General features: G+C 37.1%; 1 protein-coding gene across 1 annotated transcript in view; it reads right to left on the reverse strand.

Annotated features, from left to right (window-relative positions):
* The window catches only part of xrcc4 (X-ray repair complementing defective repair in Chinese hamster cells 4), a 457,198-nt gene that overhangs the window by 242,209 nt on the left and 193,438 nt on the right, over positions 1-21,551 (reverse strand). Inside the window, exon 6 of the mRNA XM_051929627.1 lies at positions 13,313-13,428. Coding sequence (XP_051785587.1) covers positions 13,313-13,428 — 116 coding nt within the window. The remainder of the gene's footprint in view (positions 1-13,312; positions 13,429-21,551) is intronic.

Consider the following 21,551-nt stretch of genomic DNA (forward strand, 5'->3'; position numbering starts at 1 on the left):
CAGTTTCATCCCTTTCTGAATAGTTGCAGAAGAACATGAGATACTGAACATTCATTGATGAATTTGCATCTACCTTAATATAGCAAAATTTTAAACAGAAGGCCCTTTTCTATTCCTTTTTCATCCAACCTACATTAAAATGGACTTATGTAAAAACAGGAAGGAAAATAACACAAAAAGCACATAATTTATTTTTCTTTCAAAGAAATTGTGCTAGTAATACCTCTAGCATATTCAGTCTCCAAAAGATTCATGCCATTTCAGACTTATCAAAAAAGGTCATTGGTAAAAGTCTGAATATGGATGTACAGTATATAACATTTTAATTTGTGCTTGAAATATATTACTGTTTAGGTTCATTGAATTTAATTATATTTATATTACTAATTTCTACTATTGCACTTGAAACATCATTGTTATGTAACTGCTGGACTAAAATCTTACTTGTCTATTCCCAATTTAAATAATAATGTATTAACTTAAAGATTAGTTTCTCTGCTTTAATTTTGTCCAACAAGTTGAATTCTGTTTGCAACATTAGTCTTTTGTATATAATTCTGTGGAGGGAGATTTGAATATTTATTATGAATTTCAGAGAAATTTGTAATTGATTTTGAAGCTTTGAGCTTACAATTCATTTTTGCATGAATTATAAGAAATTATTTTATCTTTAAGTATGCTTTAAATGTTTTTAAAGTTTTCTCTTAGAGAAAAACTGATTTAACCAAAGAAAGTGAGTGAAAATAAATGTAACATTTTTATCTGAGATTAGTGAATGGCTGAGTTCACAGTTGCAAGTTGGAACAGTATTTAAAACTGTAACCTCTGTAACTGGTTAGAAAAAAAATGATAATAGGAAAGTTTGAATGAGGGTAGCAAGTTATTTGTCACTATGAGTTTATGAGTGTTCATACTCGAGTTTAAAAATAAAAATTAAATTTTAAAGATTTTATTGTTCTAATTTGGTGTGTATGTTAGCCAAGATTAATAGTTTTATTCACTGTCCCAACCACTATAATGAATATCCCTAAAAAACAGAAATTGTATCAGTAGCTAAAAATGGAATTGCTTTATGAATCCATGTTACATCTCCTTTAGTCTTCTGTCATACTCTAAAGCAGAGTGAAATATCTGGCCAATGCAAACTTCTGTCAGCCCAGAAGTCTATTTTTGATATCAGTATGCTAAGATTTTTTTAAGACTTTTAACATTCCTGCTTTGGAAATGTAGTGATTTATCTATGTTGTCATTGGATATTTTTATTTTAGAATATTTACTCCTTGATAAAAGAGGAAAAAGATTCCTTTTAAGTTGTTTTTGCCTAAAATAATAAGTTGTTTCAGATGGCAGTCCCTGATAAGAGGGAAACTTCAGAGTAGTTATCTGGGCATTAAATAAAATGAATGAGACTTGTTATCTCCCCTTCTCCTCCCAGGCCCTCTTCTCCTTTGACATGCTACCCAGCAGGGAACACTAGCATGCTCACATAAAACTTTGCAATTGAGACATCATTTGTATACCATTTGGAGTACAGAGGTTTCAGAATAACTTAGAAGCAGTGAACACAAAGTACTAGATTTCAATGTGTTTTGCAATGTGAACCAGCAATAATAAAGTTATAATGAGGAGGTTTTCAATGCCCTATTTTGTCCTTTAAGGAATGGCTTTCTTACTGACATTCACTGTGTCAAACCTGTACCACAAAGTCTCCTTTTCACAGTAGAGCTTAGACTTGTTTTTTTTTTTACCACCATTGTTAAGCTGTTCTTGAAACTGTTGTGCTGTGAAGTGCCTATCATGTAAGCTGCTGACCCTTAGAAACTTGCCTTAATGGTTGGGTTGTGACTTTGAGTTTGTCAGATCTCTTTCTATCACAGTTTCCAATTACCTTTGGATTGTGTAGGACACCATACATTGCATTTTTTTGCAATTTTTCTTAATGAAAGGCCTACACGTCTAAGGGTAATTATGATCATTTCATTCTCATTTCATTTGCTCTGATTCTTTTCTTTCTAGACATCTGTGTCAGTACGCTGACATAATACTCACTTTTTTTAGAACTTTATGCATTAAATGATTTACCTTTAGTTTGCCTTGAGACAGGATTAAATTTCTAATATTGTAGTACACCATTTCAGCTCAACTCAACTCAATTTTATTGTCATTCATTCACATACATAGTATATAACTGAATGAAACTTAAATTCCTTAAAGTCCCCGGTGCACAGGCAAAACAACACGCAATTAACATACACCATAACATTACCAAAACCAGAGCAACAATACAACAAGATAAAAGATACAGGACTATAAAGCTGGAACAATGCTCAATATCCATATTAAAGTGCAGAGTACAAAGTGACAGTACATAATTGGGACAAAGTTATAGGGATGTGGTATTGGGTGACAGCCTGAGGACCTGGCTGCTGTATCTTCTACTTGACAGCAAGTGGTCAAACAACTCACGTGACAGTTGAGAAATATCTTTTGCAATGGCATAGACTCTACGCAGACAGCATGTCTCAAAGATGTCCTGGATAGAGGAGATCCCTGTGGTCATCTCAGTGGTCCTCAAAACACACTGCAGAGTCTTGTGATCATGGGCTTTGCTGTTCCCAAACAACTTGCCAATATTTGTTTAGGACAGCACTACGTCATAACTGGTACTGGTCCCTCTCATACAGATTTTCTGATAAATGTGTGCATCATACCGTACCAATGATATATATAAGGAAATTTCTAAAACATAAAACTATCCTGAGTCTGATCAGTAAAAGAAGTAGCATTTTGTTATAAATATATTGAATGCCAAACTCTAATATGTTATTATTTAAGGTTGGCTTGATAACAACAATGAAAATCCAGAGGTATCCAACCAGCATTGAGAACAGCACCTGTTTACTATAGAAGGTCATATAAAGAAACAAAATTAGTTGTATCTAAAGAGCCACTTACTTAAGGATTCTTTACAGTAGCATGTACAGTGGAGACGTAAAGTGAAGAAACTTTAATTCAATAATCCATCCAGTTCTTAAATATAAATTTTGCATCTATCAAGAACATGGAAAATTTCTCATTTTACTCAATGATGGTAATTGTGCCCATAATAAATGAATAGAACATAAAAACACCCACAACAGCATTTACAAACATATAAAATGATTTTATACTTTCTAACATTTTTTGTAAATAAATGTTTTAAGCTTCAACCAAAATTTTCATTTAATGTACTTCACCACAGGACACACTCAAGTACATACTCTTGGCCAATTTGGAGTCACCAGTGGGAACCAAACTGGAGTATCAAAGGGAAAAAGAAAAAAAAAATCTCCCACTAAGTCCATGGAAACTTCACATAGTTAGAAAATTGCGATGCTCCAGTAACAGCTATATTGTCCATGTGGAATAAGATTCTTTTAAAATAAAAAAAAAACATTTTTAAGTACTTTGTTCTAATTTGCTTATACTGTGAGTCAAACGGTGATACAGTGGTTAGGTCTGCTGCCTTACAGCTCAGGAATTGTGGGCTTGAACCTACACATTGGTTTTGCTTGGATGGACTCTGCACTGCAGATTTTCCCATGTCTGCAAAATGTGCTTGTAAAGTTACTGTACATTTGGCAGCTCTTTTTGAAATTTATTTGAAACCAACCTGAAGCACTGCTGCACATAAATATGTCATAAAAAGTTAAAAATAAAGACTAAAAAAAGGAAAATGAAAACTACCTTTGAAATAATAGTGTCACAAATGTCTGTCGCTGAGGATAATATACCAAAAAAGAAGCAAGCTTCATGTCAATAAAGTGGAAAAATGTAATGCTTTTGATATTTTGTATATTTAAAGTCACAATTAGCATATTTATTTAACATTCAATTATTTCATCTTCAAGGTTATGCTTGCATCTCCAATGTAAAATAATTGTACTGGATGGTTATGCCACTAAAGAATACTTTTAGGTTATTAAGATATGATAGTAAATGTTAATAGTTGGAAAGAGGTCTATGAAAGTTTTAGAATTACATGAAGGAGGTCTCAAAATCATTTCCTGGATGGGTGTAGTGGTGGCATGGTTTTGTTGAGTCCGCATTTTTCATCAGAAGCGAATTGAAGTAGTTAATAAAACATGTTCAGTGACTGTATGTGGCTAGTTTGTGCTCTAATTTTGGTGCATCAGAAATTTCTATTTGTTTAATATTTAACTTTTCTGAGAAAACTGATAAAATATTTTGTGAATGGAAAACACTTTTATCACTTGGGCCATTGTTCGTCTTGCTCTTTCTAACTTTAATAATAAAACTGATACTTTATTAGAGACACTAGGATATACATGGTCCATTGTTAACTGCTCCACAATTAGTTAAACTATTGTCTGTAGTTAATATTTAGTAAAAGAAAAAAGAAGCAATTATGTGCTCTAAATCTTAATGAATGTGAACTTAAAGAGACCAAATAAGCATGTGTCTACTAAAGAATATTACTACAATAAGAAACTTGGTGAAGTTCACAGACAACTAATCTTTCCACAACAATATCTGAGATAGGAGATACAGAGTTGTGGAAAGCAATCACTAATAAATTTAAATGTTCCTTTTCTAGCAAGAACTGACATCTAATTAATATTTAATTAAAAACCTAACTGAAACAAAATCCTGCAGCCACTGCCAATCTGCAGGAGGTCAGTTTAAGATCTTCTGGCCTAGGCACATGTTGTAAAAAAAACTTTACTTATACTTGTCTTTTTATTGGCTGAGGTAAAGTTCTTAGACAATTTTACAGTATTTCATTTGAATCACAATTGTTTGTTTTTCTAGATTTTTAAAACATTTTCATGCTTATTAAAAAACTTATATACAGTATACAGTGCATCCGGAAAGTATTCACAGCGCATCACTTTTTCCACATTTTGTTATGTTGCAGCCTTATTCCAAAATGGATTAAATTATTTTTTTCCTCAGAATTCTACACACAACACCCCATAATGAAAACGTGAAAAAAGTTTACTTGAGATTTTTGCAAATTTATTAAAAAATAAAAAAAAAAATTGAGAAAGCACATGTACATAAGTATTCACAGCCTTTGCCATGAACCTCAAAATTGAGCTGAGGTGCATCCTGTTTCCCCTGATCATCCTTGAGATGTTTCTGCAGCTGAATTGGAGTCCACCTGTGGTAAATTCAGTTGATTGGACATGATTTGGAAAGGCACACACCTGTCTATATAAGGTCCCACAGTTGACAGTTCATGTCAGAGCACAAACCAAGCATGAAGTCAAGGGAATTGTCTGTAGACCTCCGAGACAGGATTGTCTCAAGGCACAAATCTGGGGAAGGTTACAGAAAAAATTCTGTTTCTTTGAAGGTCCCAATGAGCACAGTGGCCTCCATCATCCATAAGTGGAAGAAGTTCGAAACCACCAGGACTCTTCCTAGAGCTGGCCGGCCATCTAAACTGAGCAATCGGGGGAGAAGGGCCTTAGTCAGGGAGGTGACCAAGAACCCGATGGTCACTCGGTCAGAGCTCCAGAGGTCCTCTGTGGAGAGAAGGGAACCTTCCAGAAGGACAACCATCTCTGCAGCAATCCACCAATCAGGCCTGTATGGTAGAGTGGCCAGACGAAAGCCACTCCTTAGTAAAAGGCACATGGCAGCCTGCCTGGAGTTTGCCAAAAGGCACCTGAAGGACTCTCAGACCATGAGAAAGAAAATTCTCTGGTCTGATGAGACAAAGATTGAACTCATTGGTGTGAATGGCAAGCGTTACGTTTGGAGGAAACCAGGTACCGCTCATCACCAGGCCAATACCATCCCTACAGTGAAGCATGGTGGTGACAGCATCATGCTGTGGGGATGTTTTTCAGCGGCAGGGAATGGGAGACTAGTCAGGATAAAGGGAAAGATGACTGCAGCAATGTACAGAGGCATCCTGGATGAAAATCTGCTCCAGAGCGCTCTTGACCTCAGACTGGGGCGACGGTTCATCTTTCAGCAGGACAACGACCCTAAGCACACAGCCAAGATATCAAAGGAGTGGCTTCAGGACAACTCTGTTAATGTCCTTGAGTGGCCCAGCCAGAGCTCAGACTTGAATCTGATTGAACATCTCTGGAGAGATCTTAAAATGGCTGTGCACCGACACTTCCCATCCAACTTGATGGAGCTTGAGAGGTGCTGCAAAGAGGAATGGGCGAAACTGGCCAAGGATAGGGGTGCCAAGCTTGTGGCATCATATTCAAAAAGACGTGAGGCTGTAATTGCTGCCAAAGGTGCATCGACAAAGTATTGAGCAAAGGCTGTGAATACTTATGTAAATGTGGTTTCTCAATTTTTTTATTTTTAATAAATTTTAATTAATAAAACCTCAAGTAAACTTTTTTCACGTTGTCATTATGGGGTGTTGTGTGTAGAATTCTGAGGAAAAAAATGAATTTAATCCATTTTGGAATAAGGCTGTAACATAACAAAATGTGGAAAAAGTGATGCACTGTGAATACTTTCCGGATGCACTGTGTGTGTGTATATATATATATATATATATATATATATATATATATATATATACACACACACACACACACAGTATATATATATATATATATATATATATATATATATATATATATATATATATATATACACACACACACACACCCAAAAACACACACACACACACACACACACATACTGTCACGTGCGTGCAAGTAGGAAGACGTTGTATGGGCTAAGCGAAGGAAATTCCACGCCAGGCTGTTATCTCTACAGACCTGCCGTGGGAAAACCTGTCTGACTGAAGATGCCAGTTTCGGTTCTGATGCCTAGGATGACGCCACTTCTGGTTCTGGTGCCTAGGATGACATCACTTCCGGCTCTGGGACATAGGATGATGTCATTTCCTGTTCCAGCACCTAGGATGATGTCAGAAGAAGGCCACTTCCGGTTCCCCTACATCACTTCCGGTCTTTCCATTTAAAACTGCCATCTTCTCAAACCTCAATCACTTCACTTTTGGACTCTATCAAAGACACTTCTGTCAACTTTTCAAACCCATTGCAGCCAGGGACAATACATGGGTGGCTGCCCCAGACCTTTATGAGTGTGTAGAGTCTGATCTTTTCACAATACATACATACACAGTGCTTTTTTTCTAATGGTGCACAATGGTAAACAGTACAATTTTTTTGTTTGTACAATAGTAATAATAAATAAAATTATAAATAAATATAGCACTAGATGCCACTTTTCCATGAATTACTTTGTTACATTGCTATTTTTCGTTTAGGTTGGTACTATTGGTTCCCTACAGTTTTCGAAATATCCTCCATCGTTGATAGAAATCAGAGGTTGGCAAACTGTGGCCTGGCCCACGGGCTACTTGTAGAAGTATAGCACTATTGGGATCTCATGAGGTTCTCTAAGCAATATTCTGATGCATTTGGCAGGGGGACGCTTAGTAAGTTGTTATGCAGTGAAATCCAAAATTTAATTCAATTAACCCGGTTTTTACCATACGAATAGGACAATCTGATGGCTTCCTTTTGTCTTCTGTGTACAATTTGAAAGAAAACGGTGTGAAAGAAAATTTAACTGCTTGCAAACTACTAAGGATTAAAAGCTGTTTTTATTATAACGGCAGGTTATTCATACAGGCGTCTGTCATAAGATAAGGTGAAGTAAGCTGAACTTGGGAAACTTCCTTTTTTTTTTTTTTTTTTTTTTTTTTTAGGAACGTGTCTGTTAGACACAGGAAAGATGACCTTTCCTTCCTTGGGGCTCTCCTTAACACGTACGCAAAAAAGAAACGGCTGAATTGATGAAATGCTTAGATGTTGTTTCATAAGTAAGGGGGAGGGAAGAAAATGAATATTTAAAAGACACTTGAAACTGGAAAACTTTGCTCTTCTGCTTTGCAAAGCATTAATCCACATACTCATCTGTGACTGAATAAAAACTGATTGATTGAACTATTCCTGTCTTCCTCTGGGGTTACTTCCATAATGGGTTTGTGCATGGCAATAAATTTAATGGGCAGCTGTAACCCTGAATGTGGAACTTCAGGTGTCACTCTGGCTCTGTGCACCAATCAGCATAAGTTGCGCGGTTTACAAATGTGATAAAATGAGACTAAAATGAGAAAGGCTTTTCGGTAGTCGATCAACCAATATTTTTTTGCAATTAATTGTTGGGACGTCCAGCATCTCTGATGATATTGTAATATCCTTTCCTGGACCGTAGGAAACAGAACCATACTATTGTTTGTTTCAGAAATAAAAGTTTTATTCTCCTTTTAACAAACATCCAAATGAACACAATAAATAAACAAATCACTATTTACAATCCTCCTATTGTTATTGGCATGGGAGACGTGTTTGTTGGGTGATTTGTTTGGTCAGCCTCCTGCTTCTGTTGCGTTGGTCTGCTGAAGCCTCAGCATCACTATTCCAGAGCTACCAGCTCCAAAGCCTGCCCAGCCAACAAGTTCGCTGTCACTGAAACACGCAACTGAGCCCCCAGCACTTCAACAACCAATGCTGCTTAAAGAAAAAGTGCACCTGTTCCAGTTGGTGCCCCTCTTTTTATTCCCAATCCCCTCATCTTAGCATCCCCATTGCCCACCATGGTGCTCTGAGCAGCCCTTACTTGTATACCTCTTTCCAGAAAAACACATGATGCACCCTGCAACCTATGAACCTATATAGGCACACCTTGACTTTATGTGGTCCGCAATATGAGTCACTATTGAAAAATTCAGCCAGCCACCAGAAAAGTTTGCCGACCCCTGATATAGATTGATTCCAATCAATGGTCGAAGGGAAATATTCTAAATGTATTTTCTGTTATTTTTCCTTTACGTTGGCATTTTCGGTTCATTTCTTCCTCGGAAATATTTTCACTTTCATTTCCGCTTTGTAACAGTTACTAGCTTAGTGCACCTACACAAGTTGTTTTTAATCACAAAGTAATGTATCAATTTTCTGAGATGAATAAAATAAGTATTTATTTCGTGCCAGTGAGCCACAAGAGAAAATATGAATATGGCCAATCATCATCTGATCCTGCAAAAAATAAAGAAATTGAAAGCAACATTGCCAGTACTGGTAGTGTAGATAAAGTGGAACATAATTCTGGTAATGATAGGCCCTGATTGCTGGATAGCAACTCAGAAAAATTATTTCTTCCAGAGAAATGAGTGGATTTACACAAAGGATAAAATGTTAAGTTGAAAAGTGTGCAGAGATGTTGAAAGTCAAGGGTCAGCTAAACCAATGGAAGTGAAAATTTCCACAGAGTATTCCAGTGGTAAAATCATTATCTTTGGTGAATCTCAAAAACAGCAACTAATGTCTCTGATTATGTGATTATTATGACCACAAGAAAAGCGCAGCCCACAAAATAGCACAAAAAATCAAGTTAGAAGCTAAAAATTAAGCTTTGGAAAACATATGCTTGAAAACTCTGTCTTGTGATAAAGATATTATGGGTAAAGGTTTTCAAACTGCTTATAAAGTAGCCAAAAAGTATCAAACATTTAATAACTTTGAAGATGAATTAAAAATTCAGGAAGTTCATGGTATAGATATGGGACATATACTTCACTCTACCAATGCCTGCATCAATGTAATAAACCATATTGGAAATAAAATGAGGAACACTTTAATCAATCAAATTATGAATTGTAAAAATAAACTTTCTCTAATTATAGATGAATCTACTACTGTCAGCAGTAAAAGTACTTTAATTGTTTATGTTCATGTGGTCCTTCTGAAACATTCAGCTCCAGTGAATGTTTTCCTCAATTTAACTGAGCTTTATCTATCATCAGTCATCTAGAACACCTTGGAATGTCACTGGATTATTTAAAAGATCACTTGTTGTCTGTAACTTGTGATGGTGTTGCAGTGATATTTTGGTATGTGTAGTGGTGCTAGGAAGTTGCTGCAAGATTTATTTCCAGGTATTATTTTATGGCATTGTGCTAACCATCATCTGGAGTTGTAGTTGGAGTACATTGTTTGTAGGTGATGCAGTGAATAGTGTGGCTGGGGTAAGCAGGCTTAAGAATTTTAAGGACAAACTTCATGTGATCTACCATCTTCTCCAAAGAATGCAAGGGAATTACATGAGTAGGCTGCTTCATTACAATTGCAAATCCTGAAAATTGGAAGAATCTTGAATACTTGCTGGGTATCATCAAACCTCCGTTCAGTTAATGCAGTGTGGTAAGATTATCCAGCACTAGTTCATCACTTTCAGCATGTACAGAAAGATACTACAAGAAGCAAAACAGAGTGCTGTATTTATGAGGGTTTGCTGAATAAAATCAGACCACATGATTTTACACTAGATTTGGGATTGATGTGTAATGGTCTTCAATAACTCAATGATTTGAGTTTAGACTTGCAAGAATAAATATCAACTTACATACTGCTGACAAGAACATAAGAAGCACAATGTAAGTATTTCAAGGAAGAATTGGAAATACTGGTCCATACTACAGTAGTCTCTCCAAAGTATGGAACATATTCAGAGGTGTTGAACTCCACAAAACTGGCTAAAACAAACAGAGCTGTCCTTTAAATCCAGGCAATTTTTATAAAACTTTGAAGAATTCCTTAGAAAAAAAGATTGCTAGGAGGAACAGTGGCTGATTTGCCTGACTGTGCTAAAGTGTTAGACCCATATTACTGTCCAGAAAAAACAGAAATGGTAAATTACATTTGGAGAGATTAGAAAATTCGCACAAAAATTTCATCTAAATGAAAGAGAGGTGATTTGTGGTTTTTGTGAATATCTTCAAGAAAGTAAAATACCAGATAGACTGTTTACTCTAACACACACCTTAAACACCATTGCTATATTATCAAGTGAACGTGAAAAAAGTATTTTCTCAGACGAATCTGATAGTCACCCCATCGAGATCAAGACAAGCAGAGGGAGCTTCAGAAGGTATGTTGAAAGTATGAACGTTCATACACACATGCGATTAGGGGGCAGTCAACAAGCCTGGAGGTGAGTGAAATATCGCAAGACGAAGGGTTGCCTCTCTCTCTCTCTTTCTTCAGACCAAAAGAAGAAAAACTATATCCATCCCTTACTTCCGGGTTCTAAGACAGCCGCCAAAACGTCACTTCCGGCATCATCTGATGACGTTGCTTCTGGCTCTGACCAATGACGACACTTCCAGTCTCCAGAAGATGATGTCACTTCCACTACTACATCACTTCCGGTCACTTTTGATGACTACGTATCTGTCTGCCCGTTTCGACGTAATTTCCTGCCAACTCCCTTCCATCCACCATTTTGTCCATGTATAAAAAGCCATTGTTTGTAAATACTCATTGTCATCTGCTGTAAAAGTATTTGATCCTCATTTTTGACTCTCGTTTTTCTTTTGTCCTGTGGGCATTATATGGGGACGGTGCCCAACTCTCTTTCCTTTATGGAAGTTCTTTTTGTTTATTACAATACATATATCTCTATATAAATAAAATCCAATGTCTGTCTGTGTGTATGTCTATTCACTTTTCATGAGAGCACTACTTAACGGAATTTGCTTGAATATTCCAGTTGATTTTGCGACTTCTCTCATCGTGCTAAGTATCATAGTTTGCTTGCAGCAGTGATTTATAAGCATGAAGAGAGAGAGGTAAAGTTAATCGATTGGTGCTCAAATTATCTGACACACTGTCTCGGATTTACACATTAATAAATACCGTTACGATTCAGTTCATTATTCTACAGAATTTTTAAATTCCATTAATCCTCCTGGCATGCCACTCCACAACTTAGCACTCAAAGTAGGAGCACCGATTATCCTTTTGAGAAGCCCACCCAAACTTTGCAATGATAACCGTCTCTAGCTCTGTCAGCTTCAGATCATAGAGGTGATAATCATCACTGGATTTGCCACAGGCGAGAGGGTTTTAATCCCTCACATTCCTCTAATCGCAACAGACATGCCCTTTCCATTCAAGAGAATTACAGTTCCCAGTGAAGATTTCCTTTGCAATGTCAATTAACAAGGCCCAGGCATAGACGCTCAAGTCGGCAGGGGTTCACCTTAGCTCACCATGCTTCTCGAATGATCAGATTTACGTTGCTTTCTCCCGAGTTAGTTCCCCAAGAAACCTTTATGTCCTCTCCCCTGATAACACCACCAAAAATATTGTCTATCAAGAGGCCCTCAGATTGGAAACCTATCAATATACATTGTTATCAATACAAATTACATTTTTTTAATTGACGTTTGTCCTGTTTCACTATTATTTGGGCGGGGCCACTGGTGACAGCTAGTAAGTATACATTATTATAGTACTAGGGTGTTGTACCGTGTTAGCCATTACGAATGTAGTGAAAAGTCAAGCAGAATGACACCTTTTATTGGCTAACTAAAAAGATTACAATATGCAAACTTTCGAGGCAACTCAGGCCCCTTCTTCAGGCAAGAGCATAACTGATAGTGTCATTTGTTAATGTAGTTTCCTCCCTTCTCAATGCACTTGCTCCACCTGCCTGGAAGTGCCTGAATTCAAGCAGAATAAAAGTTTTTGTCTTGTCCTGTCCTGTCCTGTTCCACCTCCCATTCCACACCTATGAGGCTGAATGGGTTAACCAGCACTGCCCGCAGAGTGGCACATGAGTTGTTTTTCCATAGGGATGGGCTGTTAGCTCCACTTGGCAGCACCTACAGAGCCTATCGGGAGGCAATTCCCCTGTGCCAGAGTGGTCCCACCTGTCCTTAAAGTGCTTCCTGGAGTAAGAGTCTGAGTGAATGTGTCTGGGGTCTTGGGGTCTGAAACATCCCCTAGTGGTCACAACAGTAATCAGGTTTTTAAAGGGAAACTCAATTTATGTAACTGCATATAATTGTTGTGTATATGGGATCCTTTAAAAATGTAAAGTTTTAATTTTGTTTAAAACTTATAACTTTTACCTGAAACAACTGTCTGACTACAGATTATTTTAATGAAATAGTGCTTTAATCTATTTAAACAAATAGTATAATGAAAATACACAATATAATCCAGCATCTGTTGTCACCACTCGTTGCAGACTCATTGCAGACTCAATTAGAAAAGTAATAATCTAAAACTTTATTTACAATAATTACTTTTGTATTTCTAGGCCACAAAAAGAAAAAGACTTTGGAGTTTATCCCAGAAGCCCTTCAGTCAAATCCTGTTTGTAATTTTGTGTAGTAACGAGCAGCTTTTTCATAAGGAAATAATTAATTCTGGTTTGGCTCAGCTGTGGTCCACCCTTGCACAGATATCTGGCCATAATTTCTCCTTGAAAGGACAAAGAGCTTTTATCTTACCTCTGGCTGATGTGGTGGGTTGGGAACAATCATTGTTTTCTGTATTTTCATCATCAGTGCTTCCCTCATAATCATCTTCTGGCACTATTTCCTTCTGAAATGTGGTCATCCCATCACTGGCAAAAAAGAAACACAAAAAAAAAAAAAACACAAATCCCTATATCAGTAATGTGCTACTTACGGAAAGTAGCAAGTATCAGAGGAAATCAGGAATATCTGCATATGAAGAAATAAAAATGTACCTAAATTTAAGGCGTGAACTACTAAAATATTAACTAAAAGCTTTGATCATGTTGCTTACATTTCTGTAAAATTGTAGAGTGGTGAAAGGTAACATTTATTTATCTCACAAGAAGAAACCATTTTGACTAGAGTAAGTCATAAGATGTACAATCTAGGACACCAGGAACCACAAAATTAAGCATGGACAGATGAATGGTGTGATCATAATACAAAATAAATTGCAAACACAACTGAATTATCATAGTATAATAGATTTTGAATAATGTGAAACCATAAAGAAAAAAAGCATTACTGAGTTTTTCTAATGATTAACAGATGACCCTGTTGTGATGTGAGATTTTGCATATAACTTGATAAATATTTTGTATGTCTTTATTTGTAATTTAGGCAAAGCAATGTAATTTACTGTTATTTTGGTGGGAGGCATTTGTGTTTGCCCCCCCTTTTACAACTGAGTTTCTTTGAATTTTATGACAGAGTTGGGGGGTGTGCTTTAAACCAGTTTGGCGAGTGTTTCTATGCTAAAGTCTTTCAACCCCTGCAAGGAAGCCAGGTTACTATAACACATGGTCTTGGGGTGTGGCAGGTTTTAAGATGTTGTATTCCCCCATTGGTCTGAAGTATGGCTGTTTGGAATTGGCTTGGATCAGAAGCTTTTAAGTGCCATGATGTTCTATTGGCTATTGGGGTTGGACAGAGAATCTATAAATCTGCTTGCTCAACCACATTCTCTCTCTCTTACTAACCAACATATGATGAAGAAGTATCTATCTTACTAACCTCTGATCATGAAGACAACACAATGGAGACCACAGCTTAGCAGCCATATTGGAACAGGCATATGGCCTGTTCTGAAGAAAGCTGAGCACCAATGATGCCTTAATTAGAGACATTTTAAAAAACTACAAGTCTGTGTGCCGCCTGAAACAACACATCACCATTTAATCAGGTTGTATGGTTGCAAATATTCAAATGTACTTTGCATATTGTTATTATTTATGATTATTATCAATAATACATTATTTTATGTGTAACTTAACTCCTGCTTGTCTTTTTACTACATCTAATTGCCTGAGGTTATAGATATAGAAGGGAAGGTGGGGATAAGTTATATACTATAATCACTTATAAACAGTGGTAAGTCTATGAGATTAGGCATTCTGACAAAGGCTACTTATTAATAATACAATAGGGGAAAATAGAGCAATATATTACTCTACCAAGACAAAACAGACCCCCATACAGTAAATATTAATATTAAACATTATTCTGAGATGGTGCTCGTCGGCTCTATGCTCCCTCTTCCATTTTGTAAGCCTTTTGAACCCAACACTGTCGATAGTCATGACTGGGATGTGCTGAGCTGATGAAGACTAACAAACCAAGCAAAGGGATGAGTGTTCAGTGCTTTTATTAAAAACAAACAAACAAAACAGTATCCTAAAGTGAAGTACATGTAGTGTTTTCTAGATTGAAGAAGCGACACACTCAGAATAACGTTTCAAATGCTGTTTATTGTTAACCTTGTTTAACCAACTCTCCATACCGCGTGCCTCTAAACCACACCCCTCCCTCCGGCCGTCATACGTCTCAAAAGACGCAGACCATAGCAATCAACACCCAAACATAAAGCAATGGACAAAAGCATCATTAAACAATCATATACAACAGTACAGAGTTCTAAAAAAATAAATAACCCAATAAAAGAAAGTGTCTGTAGAGGCTAAAATCCAAAAAAATAGAAAATCCATTAAAAACAAGGTTAAAAAGAACACAGTGCAGGAAACTCATTTAGAACCACAAGTCCTGGTAACTTCCTTTAAAACAGATGCCTCTCCGGCTTATCCTGTTTGGATCTTGTAGCCCAGAGAGACGTCGACCAACAGGTAAAGACACCCATCTCATCTGGCTTGTGAACCTCACTTTACCACATATTCATATACAGTAGCACTGCAAAATCAATCCAATTACCCTGAATTTCTCACCCATGGCCTGCTCCTGCCTGTGTCTTAAATCTTAATTGCTACTTCGTTACAGAATATTACCAACAGTTAAAATAATAATATTGAAAATAAGAAGAGGTTCACAACTTTTGACAGCAATAACAAAGATTGTATCAATTAATACAACCAATTATATAATTAAGCAGGGAGTTATGGTAGTATAAGTGGTTAATGCCCCATGTGCTCCGCAACATTAGCGCTGCCTTCTTCCAAGAACATATACAGTCAGAACTGAGAATGTACCAGAGTGAAGGAGCAAACAAGCATGAGATGCACTTGTTAAATGTAGTAAGTTTATTCAAATTAAAGTGCATTCATAAATGTGCAAACAGTGCAATTAAAAAATAAAATTAAATAAATAAATCTATAAAATCATGACATCAAAAAACCAATAAAGTGTACTATGGTATTTAAAATTCAAATAAAATAAATATGTTAAAATCATAATAGAAAAAGTAAAATTACAAATGTTCCTTTTTTCTCTTCCTCCATCCTTGTCAAGACTCATGGGCGTCCCATGGACGCAGCCTGCCATATCCATCAAATCCACCACTTTAACTGGTATCTGCAAACCAGAACTAACATCTCCATTGATCATTGCAACTCCAAGGGCACTGTGCCATGTCTCGGATGCTGCTAAATTGGGACTCCATCCTTCTACCTGCTCCTGTGGCATCTCTCATCCTCTCGCTAGTACCACCTTTGAGCTTCAACAGCTGATGAGAGCACAAACATCTCTCAGAACTCCTCCAGATCCTCCATCCTGCTCCCCAAAAATGCATCAGTACTATGGCACTACCCAGCTTGTCCTCTTCGGTTTACTTCTCCCAAACTAGCAATTGCTTTCGTTTTTTTCTTTTTGATCTCCTTTCTGCACTAATCCACTCTGTGTTATGCACCCTTTTACACTCTTCTGGTGCCTGCTGACTATTGTGCAGATGCCAACTGGCAATCATCAATTAACACTACCAAAAGCTAAAACTTGCATGCCTCCACACCAACATCAGCAACACAGGTTGTCCCACTATTAAAAAGTATTAAACAATTAAAACAATTTGTGCCCCCTTACTTGTTTCATGACACAGTTTCTGTAAAAACTTAGCTCTTCAACGCAATTTGAAAAACTGTCTCTTTGCAGTACAGCTAACAATATTTTAAGATGCACAATAGAAAATAAAGGCATTTTAAATTTTTAGCCTTGTAATACAAACCTTAAACAAGAGACATAATTTGTGTCATACTCATCTGATTTATTACAGATGTATTATTAAACTTCTGGTAAATATGATAATTGAAAAAATAAATAAATCAAATAACGTGTTATGTAGAACCCACCCAAATAAACCCCGACGGCAATAACAAAGATATAGTGAGCCCCAGAAGACGATATGCACTTAATGGTAAACACTAACACACACAGTCCTTAACACGGTCCAGAACCAGAATGCAGATGATGGTGATAAAAGAAATGTCCCCCAGTGAACAGCTTTCTAAAAGAAATATAAAGTTTCTCCTATTGTAAATGCAATGGCCTAACAACTTCCACACCAGAGGAAACCACATGAACAAGCAGGCACAGCACACAGAACACAATCAAGGAAAGACTAGTCCTTGAAGTTATGGTAATTGCAATCCATTTGATTGGTTTGTTGCATCAGTGAAAATGATGCAGCAACATTCAAACACACACACACACACATTTACACAAAATGATCCTGATATCCTCTATGCTTCTTACAACTTCCTGTTTAAACCCTCATCACCTTTCTTCCAGCAGCCCCAGAGTGAACAACCAAAATTAGTGGTACAATGATCCAGAGGAGGCTGGTAATTTAAATCCTTTTCAGGTAGTGCTACTACAAGATTGCACAGCTAGGATGTAGAGCAAACGGAATCAAGTGTTGTGCTATCATGCAGTGCAAGAGGACTCTTGACACTGCACTTCTGTGCAGTGATCTGACCATTACACATGGGCAGGCAAATCTTCTTGTGTGGAGCTGCATATGTAGTGGTTCCTTAGATGTCTTTCTTAATAATCTGATTATGCAACCATTGTTCTATGTCTCTCATCTCTGGTCAATGGCTGCCCTGCAATGCCACTACAATCTGCCTCATGCTTTGTCTATGCAGTCTTGGCACCAACTCGCTTTATACTCCTCGTGTGGGACTAGTGGCACCATGATCTGCCACACTTTATCCAGTTCTCTAAGCTGATCCAAGTCATGGTCATTATCAAAGCCCTGGTGGCAGCCATGTACTCAGTTCAATGGACCTTAGCAGACAAAGAAGCGTTTCCAATGTTGTGAAGTTGCACAGGCAACAGTCTTGTGTGAGTCTCAGCCTTGACTCCCCCGTCAACCCCTCAAAACAGCCCAGCAAATCCATTTAAGTCTGTGCTATACTTTCCAAAGTTGGACTGTAGATCTTATGCTCTTCCTGCTTCTGACACTAGTGTAGCACCTTGTAGTGCTTACCCACACTGACACAACTAATTTAAACTCATTTCATCACTCTTCCTCTCTGTCCTTATAAGAATGGTTAGCTGTAGCCATATTAGCTGGACATCACAGCTCTGTAGCAAACTTGCTATTTTTATATGCTGACCTGTTGTTGGCACTAAAGCTACTTATTTGAATGATGGAGTACCAGATAGGGAATCCATTCCCGGACGGGTTTATCCATTCCTGGGAATTCGGGAATACCGGGAATGACACAGTGCACGGGCATCTCACATGTGAATGGTTTTAGAACGAGCAACACTTATTTTTAATAAAACTACTGCAATATGTTGACACCAATAAAAGACTAACCTTAACTACAAGCAGTTCATGATGTCATATAAGTACATGTATGTAGTTAGTTGCGGTAATAAGAGCGTAGAAAGCACAATGTATTGAGTGTGCGGTCGTCCAGGCAAGAGCGCACCTTCGTGCAGAGTACGCCAGCTGCTGAGAAAGCACACTTTGCCTCCACTGAAGTAGACAGCACAGTCATCAGATACTGATACACTTGTTATAAACAACGCCCGTGCTTGCCGTTACTCTGAAACACCGCCATTTCAGCTTTTACTGATGCATCCAGTTTCTTGTCATCATTCTGTGATGGCAAGTTTCTTAGCACAGATAATGCGGATGCAACAGACTAACGCATTGCAATTTCAAGTTGCTGCTCAAAGCTGTCAACAGCACAGACGTCAATGAACTCTGCCCCGTCCCAGCATTCGTGAGCTGCAGAGTGCAGACTCCTCCCAGTCCACTGTGCTCAGTCAGCCGGGAGACTGACTGCTGCGGTCTGTTGTTGACTGAATTAATTGGCAACACACTACACCATGGGCCAAAAAACCGTGCCACTTAATTATTTTCAACTATAACTCTTATTTCTTGATCGATTTTTACACTTGTACACGCTATATATGCGAGCTTGGCCGTTCCCATTTTCCCGGGAATTACAGCAGTTTCATTCCCGGGAATGCGGGAATGAAAAATGTCCCGGTAATCGGGAGCCCAGGAATGGATTCCCTAGTGCCAGATAATACTATAACTGACTTAGCACTGATATCATCCCCATCTGATATCAGCACCATCACAGTATACAATACTGTGATTAATTTTGGGCAGTGCTTCAAGTGGACTGATATTCACTGGTATATACAGTACATGTAGAACTGGTACCTCTTCAGATTTCAACATGAGTTTACAGCATCTCTTCAGAAATCTTAACACAATATCCCACCTCCATGCACTTTAATTGACTATCTTTGTATCTCAACAATCTACACTTCAACATACTGGCACCTTTTCTTAGCATACAAGTGAGTACTGGCACCTCTTCAGAAATTTTCACAGGGGACTAATCCACACCTCCCCACCTTGCATTTCGATTGACTGGCATTATATCATGATGATCTATGTTTCAATGTACTGGGACCTTTTCTTAGTGTAATAGTGAGTACCAACACCTCTTTAGAAATCTTCACGGGGTATTATCCTAACTATTTGATTGAATATCAGTGTATTGCCATAAACAGAGTACCATCAGTAATTTGGTTCCACTTCAAGCACTGATTCTGAGCCCCTGGAGCCTGTAGGGTCATGGTCAACAAACAAGGTTAGCCCATCCATAAATCTGGCCATAGCCTGATAATCTAACACAGTAACAACATATTCTGAACAGGACAATTTATAAAGTTTCTCTTTACAAAATACATTATAAAGAATTTTGGAATAAGCCCTATCTTTACATGCAATGAAGGCATTCTTAATCCCTTACACCCAAATGTCCTTCTAAACACTTGATATTACCTGCTGCTCGACATCTCAAAATAGACAGACAGGCCATGGAACTGGAAGAGGTACTGGGTATGAAACATCACTCTCTCCCTGTTATTGATGTACCCCATCCTTAATCGGCAGTCCTAAACAGTGTCTCTTCCATGCAATGACATGTGCTTTGTGTCTGACAGCTTTAAAAGCAGTAAGTAATTACAAGTATTGTTTTTCCAAAACAATGTACTTTAATCTGATAACAGAGAGAAAGCATGACACAAGGAAAAATTGTTCTCTATATATCTTAAAGGTGATATACAAGCCAATATAATTGGGTTTGGGGGGAAGCCCTGTTCATCATCTGGCAGTTCACTCATCATTATGGTATAAAATCCTTCTTATATTATTTTGTTGCTTACCAAACAGTCAGTCCTTTCATTGGGAACAACAAGCTTGTACTTGCATGAATTTAGCAATGTAAAGAAACATGTAGCAACATCTATGGGAAATGCCATGGACCTGCAAACTGCCTATAGGCAAATAACATTGAGTTTTTAAAACAGAAAGAAAGGGGAACAGTGCAAGATAGAGAAAAAAACAATCTTCAAATTATGAGAGTTTAGCAGTCACCCAAATGTAGGGTAATTGCAGTTTCAAGGCCACAGGTTTTATGCTGAAAAACATAAAAGTTCATAAATAACATAAAACCCACAAAACAGTTAACTTGGATTAATATTTTTGTGTATGCTTACGTAGTAAGATATACCTGAAAGGCTGGTTGAATTAAAATGAAGAATGATATGCCCCCATAAGCCCTTTGATACTTTTTAACACCAATTGTATCTTATTTATAAACGTGTAAGGGTTGCAGAACAAGCAGTTAGTAACAAGCACAAGTTAGCAGATCATACAGTGCAGATCTAAAATATGCATACACTGGATCAGGCTAGAAAAACACATCATGAAGAAATGTTCAATAAACACACATGCACAGCAGAAAATTGTATATATGGAAGTATGTCCTAAAAATAGTTAGAACTTATCTGTATGAAATTAATTTGGATAATAAATGGTTTGCTCTCATTGAAACTTAAGTAATTATTTCATTTTCTTTCTAGATATGTTTATGAGACAATATACCTTTCTACTTCATAAGTTGAAATTAAGGTTGCACAATTCAGAACTCTTTGTTGTTCTCATTTTCCCCTTTGATTCCAAGTCTTTTTTATGAATACAATGTCTGAACTCCAAGCCTGGAAGGTCTCATTGGCTATAGATATAAAGTAGCTAGTATAGGAAACTTGGAAGGCTGTCATCATTCTTATTTTTAAAAATCAAACTCTGATTTTAATTGATTTCTTATTTATTGATCTAAAATCTACTTACTATGAATACTTCACATTTATACATATATTTAGGCAAGATATTAGCTCACCGTATTTTACTCAGAGAACTTTATTGTGAATAATCCATATAGTTACAAAGCTCTTTCTAATTAAATTCTTTTCAAACATAAAACCATTCTGAATAGCAAGTGGAGGTACAAATTAGTTTGCTCTCTAAAGGAGCAGCTGATATAATAATAAGACACCTCTTCTGTGTGAACATTACAAGCTGTTTGATTTTCATTTAGTATATAGACAGGCTAGATACCAAAAGTCTGTATCTCATATGCAAAAGATATGAGAATAAAGATTCATATATTGTTAAATATTAATCCTGCATGCA

Source organism: Erpetoichthys calabaricus, chromosome 7 (genome assembly GCF_900747795.2).
Source record: "Erpetoichthys calabaricus chromosome 7, fErpCal1.3, whole genome shotgun sequence".
NCBI classification, from domain to species: Eukaryota; Metazoa; Chordata; class Cladistia; order Polypteriformes; family Polypteridae; genus Erpetoichthys; species Erpetoichthys calabaricus.